The sequence below is a fragment of the Aotus nancymaae genome, unplaced genomic scaffold (assembly GCF_030222135.1).
Source record: "Aotus nancymaae isolate 86718 unplaced genomic scaffold, 86718_ANA_hifiasm-v0.15.2.pri h1tg000049l, whole genome shotgun sequence".
NCBI classification, from domain to species: Eukaryota; Metazoa; Chordata; class Mammalia; order Primates; family Aotidae; genus Aotus; species Aotus nancymaae.
The window spans coordinates 2083541-2096760 of record NW_026988463.1 but is presented as its reverse complement, the minus strand read 5'-3'; the positions used below and the strand labels follow the sequence as shown (position 1 = coordinate 2096760).

General features: G+C 56.7%; 1 protein-coding gene across 7 annotated transcripts in view; it reads left to right on the top strand.

The window, feature by feature from the left end:
- Positions 1-6785, top strand: part of TBC1D24 (TBC1 domain family member 24) — a 30831-nt gene extending 24046 nt beyond the window's left edge. For 5 of the 7 annotated variants that reach the window (XM_064362331.1, XM_021667229.2, XM_012441971.3 and 2 more), the window contains 6 exons: positions 46-204; positions 1111-1174; positions 1545-1640; positions 1977-2199; positions 2510-2692; positions 3390-6785. In XM_064362331.1, coding sequence (XP_064218401.1) covers positions 46-204; positions 1111-1174; positions 1545-1640; positions 1977-2199; positions 2510-2664 — 697 coding nt within the window. In that variant the 3' untranslated portion in view covers positions 2665-2692; positions 3390-6785. The remainder of the gene's footprint in view (positions 1-45; positions 205-1110; positions 1175-1544; positions 1641-1976; positions 2200-2509; positions 2693-3389) is intronic. The other 2 variants (XM_021667230.2, XM_064362332.1) reach the window with 2 other exon arrangements.
- The last annotated feature ends 6435 nt before the right edge of the window (positions 6786-13220 follow it).

Here is a 13220-nt window from a genome sequence, read left to right as displayed (position 1 = left end):
GCCCTGGACGCGCCCTCGGACTCTGACCCCACTCGCTCCCCTCAGGCAGTTTGTACACTTGGCCGTCCATGCAGAGAACTTCCGCTCGGAGATCGTCAGCGTGAGGGAGATGAGAGACATCTGGTCCTGGGTCCCTGAGCGCTTTGCCCTGTGCCAGCCCCTCCTGCTGTTCTCCTCCCTGCAGCACGGGTACAGCCTGGCCAGGTAACACCCCAAGGGGCTGCCCAGCCACATGTCCTGCCCGCAGAGTCAGGAAATGGGCCTCAGCCCTGGGCCCCTGCTGAGGCCCTGCTTCTTCCTGTGGGGCCTGAGAATCGGGGTCCCTTTCTGGGCTTCTGTCCTCCCCAGGCCACCCAGACTTTGGGGGTCATGGCCAGGCCCGTCACAGCTCAGGCCGTGCAGGCGTCGTAAAGACACGGGAAGCAGAATCCCCACCTCGAAGCTCACGATATTGTCTGGAGGGACCACATGGGCGGCAGGCCCCAGCTGTGCTCGCCCCCCGCCCTGTCATCCACGTGGTGCTCTGTCAGGGCCCCTCCAGGTGGTGCAGCCAGGGAGGCTCCCTCCAGCCTTGTACAGCATGTGGCCGTGGGAGCTCTGGCTTGGCCCTGGGGTGACCTGGAGATGAGGCAGGCAGAGCTGGTGCAGCCCCCACCTGGTACCGTTCACAGGTTCATAACACCACAAGCATTTTGGCACAGCTGGAGCCACTTATCCCAGCCCTGCCAAGGACAACAGCCAAGCTCTGGGCGCCACGTTGACAGACCCAGGCGTCTTTGGCTCCCACATGCCTGGGCTGTGAGGATGGGCCAAACCTCCCCACTGTGGGGACCTGTCCTCTGGTTCCTGCTTCCCCAGCCCCTGGCACTTGGCTCTTCGCTTTGGCCTTCTGCTGCAAAACCTCTCCCCCAAGTCACACCTGGGCAGGCTGTGCTGGGGATGGCAGAGAAGGGCCAGGCAGGAACACCTGGGTGAGGGCATCGTTGGGACCCAGAGAAAAGAAGCAGCTCCCGGGTCTTCCGCCCCAAGATAGCCAGGGCCAGCAGAGGCTGCAGGAGGCGGCAGAGAGGGTGTGTAGGGTGAGAGCTGGCACGCGTGTCTCTATGCCAGGTTCTACTTCCAGTGTGAAGGACATGAGCCTACCCTCTTGCTCATCAAGACCACGCAGAAGGAGGTGAGCAGGGGCCCTGGGAGTCAGGGTCGGCTCTGATGGCTCCAGGGCCTCAGCGTCCTAGCCTGGAGCCAGAGTCAGAGCGTGGGTACTGGCAGCACGTGGGGCTCATCCCACGCTAAGGGCCTCAGGGGAAATGAGACTCTTCCCAACATACCATCTCGCCCACCCTCATTGCCAGCTCCAAGCCAGAGGCAGGGTGCACGCACCCCCAGCGCTGCCTTTCCCACACCACCCCTGCCCTGGGGTGGGAGTGGGAGACGGTTATGCCTGCACCCCCACCTGTGACCTGGGATGGGGCCCTCAGCAGGCTGGAGCACAGGGACGCTCCTGGGGGCCCGTGGACACGGCCTCACCCGGGCCTTTCCCCCAGGTGTGTGGCGCTTACCTCTCCACAGACTGGAGCGAGAGAAATAAGTTTGGAGGCAAACTGGGCTTCTTTGGAACCGGAGAATGCTTTGTGTTTAGGGTGAGTGGGGCCAAGTGCTCCGCAGCCCCCGTGTAGACTCTGCAGCTTCATCCCCCTGGAGTGCCTGCCTGCCCTGGGGACCCTGTTTGATTGTCGCCATGGCAGTCACCCAGCAGCGTCATCGCCCTGCACGCTTCTGGGTTTGATCATTCAGCCTCTCGCTGCTCCAGGACAGGGGGCCTTATCTGCCTGAGCCACCACCTCCCCGGCCCCTGGCTCGGGCTACGCCCACCTTGTGCTCTGGGTGCAGATTCTCGGGATGAACGGACTGTGGCTCTGGGGCAGAGGGGCCTGTGGGTGCCCTCGCCAGCTCCTCACACTGCCCTTCCACCCCAGCTGCAGCCTGAGGTGCAGCGCTACGAGTGGGTGGTGATTAAGCACCCTGAGCTGACCAAGCCCACGCCCTTGATGGCTGCCGAGCCCTCCGCCCCGCTCAGCCACTCCACCTCTTCAGACCCCGCCGACCGCCTCTCACCCTTCCTGGCCACTCGCCACTTCAACCTGCCCTCCAAGACCGAGTCCATGTTCATGGCCGGGGGCAGCGACTGCCTCATCGTCGGTGAGCGCCAGCAGACGGGCCCTGGGATGAGGGTGTGGGGGTCTGGGCAGCTGAAGCCGCTGCACCCAGCCCTCCCTGACCGGAGTGGCAGAGAAGAGGCCCTGGGTGTCAGGGATGGACCAGGCACCATGGGTGGAAGGGGGCTGGGAGGGAGAGACCAGCCTGGACAGCTGGTCCTGGGGGCTATGGAGGGCCAAGGGTCTGTATGGTTTCAGAGGCCTGTGCAGGGCAGGGCAGCTGGGACAGGAGGTGAGGTGCCCGGGGCAGTGCTGATGGGGCAGTCGGGCCCACTGACCTGAACATCCTACAGGGGGAGGGGGTGGCCAGGCGCTCTACATCGACGGGGACCTGAACCGGGGCCGGACAAGCCACTGCGACACCTTCAACAACCAGCCCCTCTGCTCTGAGAACTTCCTCATTGCTGCTGTGGAGGCCTGGGGCTTTCAGGACCCTGACACCCAGTGACAGCCTGCGCCACGGTGACTGGGCCGAGGTGGGGTGGCAAGCCGGAGGCTGGGCTGCCGCCTCAGGCAGCAGAGAGCAGATGAGACCCCCATGTGGTTGGCGGGGTCGGGGGACAGTAGGGCCCCATGGCTGAGCCTGGCACTGCCCAGACCTGCTGCTGCCTCTACCTGGGGTTGTGCTGGGCTTCCCCAGTCCACCTGCATTGGGGTCAGAGCTGGAGGGGCTGCCGTGCCCCCAGCCCCACCCAGAGCTGGCGTAGAAAGCACCTTCCTCCTCTGCGGAGGCATCCTGAGCCCAAGGCCTTGGGAGTGCCTGGATTTTGCGGCCCCTGAGCCTCTCCTGCAGCCTGAGCCCCTGGGATGGGAATGGAACTGCAGCGGGAACATGGTGCCCCCTGCTGGTGCCCAGTAGCATTGCGCCCTCCCTAGCAGGGCCCTGCAGCCTGGCTGGCTGGCGACTGAATCCCAGCGTAGATCCTGAGAAGAGACTGGCACCCTTGGGCCTGCCGCCTGATGGGACCCCACCCCCTGCCCCAGGCCTTTGCCCCAGTTCCGTCCCTAGGCCTCCTGGCCAGCTCTCATAGTAACCCTGCTTGGCCAGTTCTGAGGCTCCCCTGGGCTGCATTTGGGAGCTGCTGGGGGAGAAGGGGGGGGATTTGTGCTGGGCTCCTCCCCCAGAGAGGGTGGGGGCTGGAGGGGATGTCACATGACCTTGTGTTTCTGCAGAGCCTGAAGCTTTTGCTGGGCCTCCCTGCGTGTTCCCATCTGAAGAGGTGGCCGAGGGAGAGGCCCCCAGGGACCGACTCAGACCAGCAAGCTCCATTTCCAGGGGTCTGCCCAGAGAAGCCGGGACCCAGGGTGCTTCTCAGCCCCTCCCTTCCAGCCCAGGCCTCCCTGAGCTCCTGCAGCCTCTGTGGCCGACCATTTTAACCTCTTTGTCTTTGCAGTAACCTGGGGCCCAGGGTCACGTCCAAGCCCCTCTTTGTGGCATGCTCATCTCTGTCCAGCCCCAGCTGCTTCTCTGCCCTGCGCCCTCCCCAGGCCCTGGCCACACGGTACCGAGGTCCTCAGCCACCTTGCATGGATGCATGTCCTCCCTCTATCCCTCTCCTGGTGCTGTGGCTGGCCACATGTCAGGGTTTTCTGTGCGCCTCTCACCTGACAGCCTTTGGGCCCCTGGGCTCCTGCCCTGCCTGAGCCCTGTGCTGGCCAGATGCAGGTAGATGCCAAGGGAGACCTTGCCTCTGGGTACTGCAGGGGGCAGCCCCCTGCCTTGTGACCTCTTTCAGCTGGTCTTGAGGGTCTGGACACCCCGGAGGGGAGAAGGGAGAAACAGAGACCCAAGTGGCTGTTCTGGGACCGTGGAGGCCTGGGTCATAGACACAGGTGCCAGCAGTCCTGCCCCCACCCCCATCCCTGCTGGCCTCCAGCCAGTGCCACTTGGGGTCCCCTGCACCATGCCACTGTCCATCCCCACACTGTTGCCTGCTCCTCCTGTGGGCTTTCAGCCTTCCCCGACCATCTGCTCACGTAGCCTCTGACTGGGCCCACAGTGGTGCAGGAGGAAGAACCTGGAACCCTGTGTGGCTTCAGGCAAGCTGACAAACCTGTCTGGAACTCAGTTTCCCCAACTGTGAAATGGGGCCAGTCCCCCTGCCCTGCAGTCCTCCTCACGGGACTGTTGAGAGGCTCAGAGGGGGATCCCTTCTCACTGAGAGAGGTACGGGAGGGAAGCTGCCACTCATCCCTCCCAGCGCACTGCAGCCCTCCAAGCCCCTGCCTCTGAGCCACCCCCGAGGCCTTTGTCTGTACCGCCAGCGTTGGTGTTCATTACACACGGTCTCGCTGCATCAGCTCCAGGAGTCCGAGAGTCTGGTCTCCATGAGTCTGGTCTCTTCAGCCACAGGGGCCTCCGGGGGCTTCCTGGGCCTGTAGCCAAGCGGGTGTGGGAGGCTGCCCGCTGCAGCGCTCACCCACATTCTACAACTGGAATGCTGCAGGCCTCTTCCAGAGGGAGCCCTCCAGGAGCAGGGAAGTCACATTCGAGGACCATTTGTAGGTTTCCCTCTGCAGACTCCCTGAACTGGTTGGTGATTTCTCTGACGAGTTAAGTCCAGCAGGTTCTGCCTGGCTGCCCCAGGGGGCCCTGTCCCGGCCTTCCCGGTGATCCTGACCAGGAGGAAGGATTGCTGCTGGGTCATGATTTCCACATCATGAGCGAAGTTCTTCGTTTTGTGTGTGCATGCAAAATATTGTTTCTTTAAATTTAATATCTTTTCCTAACTTTTCTACTAACCTAGAAGGCATATGTGATTATTACTTTTTTATTCTTATCATTGTAGTTGTTATTATCTGATACTAGGTATTCTCAAATAGAACATAATTTATTTTGTTAATGTTCTCTATTTCTCTTGATTATTTATTAGCTTCGGATGTTAAAAATTAGCCAAAAGCGGCTGCTCTGCCTATGGAGTGGCCGTTCTTTATTAACAAACAACAACAAAAAAACACTAAAATTTGATGAAACTGCATAATGAATCATCATTTGTTTTTAGAAACATTTAAACATTTATTTTTTGATTTTTTAGTAGACTGCTTTGTGCTGAATAGATGTTTAACATTTATTTTTAAAACAAAAATTGAACCTAATTGAAAATGGTTTATTAAATGAATTCATTAAAGCAGATGATATGCCTTTAGGGCTTCAGAAAATCAGTTTCAGCAAAATAACTTATGAGAGCAAGTCATTTGTACTTGAATTTTTTTTAGAATTTTAATGAACTAAAGTATTTTAATTTCTTTCTATTTTTGTAAGCCACATGCTTCATTTATTGAGTTTTTCGGTGAAATTTGTTTTAAAACATTTTGAAGATTTCAGATATTTCTCTTATCCACTTTCTGAACCCATAAAGCCTTTGCAGTCTCCTTGAGTATTTTATATTTAATAATTGTTTTTATTTTGTACCTTTTTATTTGGAAGTAATTTTTGATTTGCAGAATAGTTGCAGAGACGGCACAGGGTTTCCATGCAGCCTCACCTTCCCCTGATGTCAATATCAAAACAAAGACATGAACGGCGGTGCAATGCTGTTAACTAAACCACAGGCTGCTGAGACTGCCTCGTTTTTCCCAGTGTCCAGGAATCAATTGAACTTTTACAGTTATTTACTTTCTCACATTTTCACTGAGTCCAGAATGTCATCAAACTCACAAGACCAGCACTGTTCCAAAAAACCCGAATGACCACTAATTAGGCAATATAGCACCTGCCTCAAATTTGGGTTCACATGGATTCTTTTTTTCTTTTTCTCCCGTTTTGTAGAGAACGTAGTCTTCGTATGTTGCCCAGGCTAGTCTTGAACTCCCAGGCTCAAGCAGTCCTCCCACCTCGGCCTCCCTAAGTGCTGGGATCACAGGCTTGAGCCACTGTGCCTAGCTCGTTTGGATTCTTGCTGGGTCTCTTTCTCAGCCTAAATGTCTTGTTTGCATGGGGAAATTCTGCAATGAGGCAGGAGTGCCAAACAAGCCTCACAGGCTCTTCACCCTAAACTTCTATGTTAGGTAGAAAAGTGTGGACTTTGAAAAATAACCTGGTATAAAGAGTTTTTAAAAATTATCTTCACCGTCCTAGTATCAGATTGTGCTTGAGAAGTTAGGTACAATGTGATGTGATTCATTGCTAAAAACAAAATGCCTCCCACAGTTGAGACTCAATCATTTCACCAAACGGTGGAATTGGCAGCACCTTTGCTTGGGACCAAGGAAGCAAAGTCAGTGGATACTGGGTCCTGTAGACACATGACCTGTGACGAGGCACGGACAACACGCTGACAAAACACTGACGTTTGGTCAAAAGCTATGAGCTAAGCATTGAAGGAAAACAATAGTGTGTGAATAATTTTACCTCTTAGTTCTTATGACGGATGCTTATCGGGCTGGAAAAATGTTTGGACTGATGCTTTGGAGGCTCTCAATGACCGTATTAAAAAATGTGTAGTGAGCACAAATGTATGGACTTGCAGTGCAATCCAACTTTGAAAATGTGAAAATAAGTGATTTAGTGATATGTTTGGTTGGTGTTCATTTGAGTCCTAAATAAAATTGAGAGCTTGTAGAAGGTCACTGTGAAATCACGTGCTGTGAGAAGGCTTAGACGGTTGGGAAGTCCTGGGCGCCTCTTCTCCAGTATGTCGGAGGAGAGAAGGAGGCATTAGGTTGACAAGTCCGCATCCAAACATGGTGGTCACCGGCGAGGCTGTCCACGGAGGCGACAGGTACGTGTCTGCCACATTGGCAGCCGTGGCCGGTGCGAACGGCGTCATTCCCTGATCTGTCTTGTTTCCTTTCATTCCTAGTGCCTGTCCTGTGGACAGCAGCACTCAGCCAAGTTTTAGGGAGACTAGAGGCGCTACCATGAAGAATCAGGGTCCAACGTCTCATCAGGCATCCCTGGCAAGGCTGGGTGCGGTGGCCCATGCCTGTAATCCCAACACTTGAGGAGGCTCAGGTGGGTGGATTGTTTGAGGCCAGAAGTCTGAGACTAGCCTGGGCAAAATAGGGAGACCCCCATCTCCACAAGAAATAATAAAGAGCCCCTGTCATGTGTAAAACCAAGTATCAAAAAGCAAACTCAACCTTCCTCATTCAAAATGAGCATTTCATTTGGAAGTTTGTGTCAACATTAGTGAATGTCTTCTCTTTTTTTTTTTTTTTTGAGATGGAGTCTCGCTCTGTTGCCCAGGCTGGAGTGCAGTGGCACAGTCTTGGCTGACCGCAACCTCCATCTCCTGGGTTTAAGTGATTTAAGTGACTTAAGTGATCCTCCTGTCTCAGCCTCCTGAGTGGCTGGGATTACAAGCACCTGCCACCAGGCCTGGCTAGTTTTTGTATTTTTAGTAGAGATGGGGTTTCACCATGTTGGCCAGGCTGGTCTCTAACTCCTGGCCTCAACTGATCTGCCTGCCTCTGCCTCCCAGAGAGCTGGGATTACAGGCATGAGCCACCGTGCCTGGCCAAATGTCTTCTCTAGTATCTTGTGTTTAATTGTGGATCTGTATAAGACAAAGAAAAATAGAATGCCTTTTTTCTTTGAGCCCCACACAGATGCCCCCTCCCCGTCCAGTTCCTCCAGTGAAACCAAGGCCTCCGGGGGCCCTCCCTGCAGCTGCTGCGGAGCTTCGCGTGAGCTGCCTCTGCCCGCTCTGTCCTCTTGGGTCCCTCTTCCCCACTGACCACAGGGGTAGCCCCTTCCTGCTGAGCCCACTTTCTTTGCTCCTCTGAATACCGTCCTGCTGTGCCTTTACAGGACTTCTAGGGCAGCCGCTTGGAGGCCTGTCCTGGGTCTGAGAGGCCTCCTGGTCTGCTAGCTTGGCAGGAAGCTTGGCCCCCAACACAGCCACGGCTCTCTATGTTGGGGGCCAAGCTTCTACCAGGTTTCTTTCAGTTCCTCTGAACTGAGAGCCTCTGCTTCCTGGCCTCGCACGCGCTGTTTGCTACTCCTCATGCCTGGGCCCCAGAGTCCCTCCCAGGACTTCCCTGAGCTCCCTGCTGAGGCAGGGTCCCCCGTTCTAGCTTCACAGCACCTGAGACAGGTGTTGGCCGGTCTCCCTGCCCCTGATCCTGAAGACTGTCAGCCTCAAGGGGCAGGAGCACCCAGCACTGCAGAATGAACAGAAACCCGCTGTGGGTCAGCCTGTGCTGCTGCTGTGCGTCCAGGGTGATCGCCTGGGGCTTGTGGTAGCGGGACACTCCCTCCCCACCGCCGGTCACGCTCCCTGCAGGAACTCTAACAGTTACTGGAGTGCTTGGACTGTCTTGTGGTTGACGTTAGGACATGCACTCAGGCCAGAATTGAGCAAGACTGTTCCTGAGCGGGCCCTGCAGAGTGCTCTGGCGTGGGAGGCAGGGCCCGGGGCTTAGCGTGGGGTTGGTGTCTGTTCAGAGCTTGGCCAGGCAGGACTGCCCCTCCCTTCCTGCCCCCTGTACCATCAGCCTTCCCTCAGGCTGCTTTCTGGGCCTGGTCTGTGGTGGGTGTCCAGAGCACAAGCCTGCCATGAAACTGTTTCATTGTCCTTTTTAAAAAATTGAAGTGAAATGGACATATTATACAACCATTGCTCAGACAGAGGTTGTGGCTGCATGAATGAGCATCTGGCACACTCACAGTGTGGCACACTCACAGTGTGGCACAACCACCACTCTAGTTCCACGGCATTTTCAGTGCTCCTAAAGGAAAACCTGTCCCCAGGAAGCGGTTGCTCCCATTCCTTTCCATCTTATGGCTTGGGTTTTGTTTTCTTTTCTTTCTTTTTTTTTGAGTCAGAGTCTTGCTCTGTCACCCAGGCTGGAGTGCAATGGCGTGATCTTGGCTCACTGCAGCCTCCATCTCCCAGGTTCAAGCAATTCTCCTGCCTCAGCCTCCTAAGTAGCTGGGATTACAGGCATGCACCACCATGCCTGGCTAATTTTTGTATTTTTACAAAATACAGAAAGACGGGGTTTCATCCGGGCGCAGTGGCACACACCTGTAATCCCAGCACTTTGGGACGCCGAGGCGGGTGGATCACGAGGTCAAGGGTTCGAGACCATCCTGGTCAACATGGTGAAACCCTGTCTCCCACCTGCCCACCCGCCTGCCCTCCCACCTGCAGAGGAAACGCCATACACTGCTTCCAGGTGGTCAGGACCAGCCGGCCTCCCTGCCCACCCGACTCACTGCCCACCCCGCTGGCTCCTCAAAGAGAAGAACCCACTCAGGCCATTTTCTATCAACCCTCAAAGCTTGGGGAGAGCGAGAAGGGGGAGCTGCCCTGTCCTTGGGGTCACTGTGGTCATCTCCCTCCGACTTCTTGCCCCGCAGTGCCTGCTGCCCGGCGGGAGCAGCTGGGGGCCTCACCTCCCCGCCGTGCTCGACTTTGGGGAGCCTCCTTGCGCCCAGCGGCTTGTGGCATGCCGGGTCCTACTTGCACCACGTTGTCTTTAACTCTGGCATGTATTTCATTTAAAACAATTTGCTATATCATTGTTTAAGCCTTCACTTTAATGATAAGAAAATAAAGCGCCTTTGGTCATACACCCGACGGATGGTGCACCTGTGTTCTCGGCCCATTTCCTCCGGCTCTGCCAGGACCACACATGGCTCTCCTGGAAGCAGATCGAGAGTGCCGGGTGCCATCGTACAGTGCCATCGTTTCAGTGCCCCTCTGGGTGTGTCCTCATGGCAACTCAGAAGGATGGGCTGCCTCCAGGAGCAGGCACCTGCAGGGACACTGTGGTCTGCAGATGAGGTGCCTCCCCAGGCCTTCTTTGGGATGGCTTCCTCGGGAGAAGTTCATTTTCCCAATCACTTATGGGACTTTATTCCTGGTCTCTTTATCTCCATCCTCCCCCACCCTTGCCGGGGTCTCTGATCCCTTCTGCAGGAGCCCACCTTACATCTCTCTACTGCTCCTGTTGTGGTCTCTGACCTGAGTTTCCCAAAGCCCATCCCCCAGTTCCTGGAAATCCCCACTGCTGAAGCAGTGACAGGCCAGGGCTCGTGACCTGTGGTTTCATGCCAGGGGGAAGTAGCTGTGAGGGAGGAGAGAGATGTGTGTCCCTGGCTGTCCCCTTCCATGGCCTTGTTCCATCCCCACCCCAGAGTCCACTCCACCCTAGGGTCCTGCCTGGTGCTGGGAGACTAAGGAGAAGGAGACCTGGGTCCTTTCTGGCCCTGTCACTGGTCATCAGCCACCTGCAGAGACCCAGCACAGAGGCCGGCCCTGGAGCTCCAATTTCAGTTCCCTCAGCAGCCGCTAACTGGATGCCTGGCAAGGCTCTTCACCTTCTGAGTCCTGTTTCCCTGACCAGGAAATGAGGGTCACGGTGAGAGTGAGGGGTGATGGTACCCAGAAGAATGCAAGACAGGGCCTGGCCCACCCCAGTGCTCAGGAAACACGACCTGTGTGTGCCCGGCACCCTACCGGGTCGAGGACACAGAAAAAGAGTCACAGTGACCCTCACTTGGGGGGGGATGAGTGGGAAATAAAAGTCACTGAGTGTGAGGGGAGCATCCAGAGAGCCCTGGAGGAGGTCCCTGAGGAGGAAGAAGGAGGGGAAGGAAAGCGGGGCTTCCTGGAGGAGGTGGTGTTCTGAATACTGAGGTGGATTTCTTTTTGTTGTTGTTTTTGTTTGTTTGTTTTTTGAGATGGAGTCTAGCTCTGTTGCCAGGCTGGAGTGCAGTGGCACAATCTCGACTCACTGCAGCCCCTGCCTCAAGTGATTCTCCTGCCTTAGCCTCCCCAGTAGCTGGGACTACAGGCACGTGCCACCACGCCCAGCTAGTTTTTTGTATTTTCAGTACAGACAGGGTTTCACCATGTTGGCCAGGATGGTCTCGACCTCTTGACCTCGTGATCCTCCCACCTCTGCCTCCCAAGGTGATGGAATGACAGGTGTGAGCCACTGCGCCTGGCTCTAAGGTGCATTTCTTAAGTAGGGAGTGAGGAAGAGCGTTGGTACAGACAGAGGTGGTGCAGACATGGGGGACTGCTGATGAGAAGTGGGAGGAGACCAGGGCGGGACCCCGAGGGGCTGAAGGATTCCAGGATGGAAAGTGCCCACTAGGAAGATCCTGGGCCTTTACGGCGAAGACTGGGTTGACTGGGGGTAGGTGATGAGAAGAGCCACGCCAGGCAGTGGCAGGGGCGGGGGTGCAGGACACAGCCTGGGGAGGCTGGATCTCGGGATCCTGAGTAATTGAGAGTGGGGAGGGAGCAGTGGTGTGACGTCAGCCTGGGGGGGATGGGTGTGCCTTTTGCGAGAATGGAAATAGCCCAGTGGAAGCTGGTGGTGACGGGGTGGGGGCAAACTCAGCTCAGACACACTAGCTTGAGGTGTCAGGAACCGCACTGGAGACCTGGTGTGTCCTCTCACAGCAGAACTTAGGCAGAAAACGAATGGGCAATAAGAGGGTGGTGAGCACGGCTGACCACTCCCTGCTCCTGCAGAGGGAAGTCTCTCCATGCTCCCATGTCCCCAGTCCTGGTGTTCCAGCCACAATGGACTTAGGTGCACTTTGCCCACCCTACACCTTTATATTTGAGATGGGGTCTCGGTTTGTCGCCTAGGCTGGTCGTGAACTCCTGGGATCAAGTGATCCTCCCACCTTGGCCTCCTGAAGTTCTAGGATTACAGGCGTGAGCCACTGCGCCTGGCCCACCCCTGAGCTTGGACTGTGCTGTTTCTCCATGATGGACTGCTCTGTGCCGCCTTTCCTTGGTCTGAATTCAGCCCCGGCCAGCAGCCTCCTTGGCCTGGGCGTCCCTGGAGGGCTTGGAGTGATGGGAGCAGGCACTGGGTGTTGCTCTCACTCAGAGGGTGGTGGGGCTGGAATGGTGCAGGTGAGGGACAGGGTGGCATACGATGGGGGACAAAGCCAGGGCAATGATGGGATCATGCAGGGGACGGGCAGAGCCAGGGGCAGACCTGGGTACACCAGGACCTGCAGTGAAGCTGGGGCTATGGGGACTGGGCCCGCCCTTGTGACTCCAGGAAGAATGAGGGCGTCCGAGCTTTAGGAAGTCTGCAGGAGAGAGGAGAGTATGTGGAGAGGGTGGCAGGCCACGCGGCACAGACGCCCACTCAGACAGCCTGAAAGGTGTCCTTCTGCTTAGAGAAACGGTAGTCACTGGTGACCTTGGCAAAAGCAAGGGGCTGGGGAGGGAAGGGCAGGTCAAGGAGGTGGAGACAGAGTGAAGATTCCTCTTCTCAGAAATAAGGGTCGGGTAAGAAAGAGGGCGGTGCAGAAAGGGCCTCTGATGGTATCTGCTGCCTCCTCTCCTTTGAACCAGGACAGACTTGGGCACTTTCATGGGCTGCAAGTTCCAAGAGTGGCAGGCCCAGGCTAGCCCAGGGGAAGGGGCCGGAGGGAGTTTCCTGCTGGGGAAAGTGGGGCTGAGTCCACCCAGAGGACCAGGCCAGGGGCCATGACCCGTGGTGGCCATAACCACCATGGAGGTGGGAATGAGCTGGCACCCAGGCCACTCAGGGATAGCTCTAACCCAGAACGAGGCCTTAGAGCTCAAAGGACACCCAGACCTGGCGGCAGCTGCCCAGGGCCCCTGAAAGTGCTGTGGGCAGCCAGAGCAGGTGGGTGGAGATCAGGCAGAGGGGGTGCCAGGGACTGCCGTATGGGGATTAGTAGGGCAGTGCCAGCCCTGGCAGGGCTGCTTGCACGGCTGCGGGAACCGCTCCAAGGCTGCTCCAGAAGATGGCCCTGAAGGCGCGGACTTGGCTGGCGTGGGTGGCTGTAAGGACAGGAGGACCCTGACGCAAGAACGCGCAGAGCCCGGGGGGGTCTCGAGAGGTCGCAGTTCCAACAGGGCTTCCACCAGTCATGCCTCCAGCTTGGGGGCAGAAACACAGCCCACTAACGTTTGGGGGCCTGATGCAAAGGCAGAGACAAGTGCGGGGAGTGGGTCCTTTTCTTCCCAAGCGAGAGGTGAAGTCACCAACTGCCGGGTCAGAGGCAGTGGGTCTGGAGGAGACTGGGTACAGGGGGGAGGGAGGTGAGCCGGG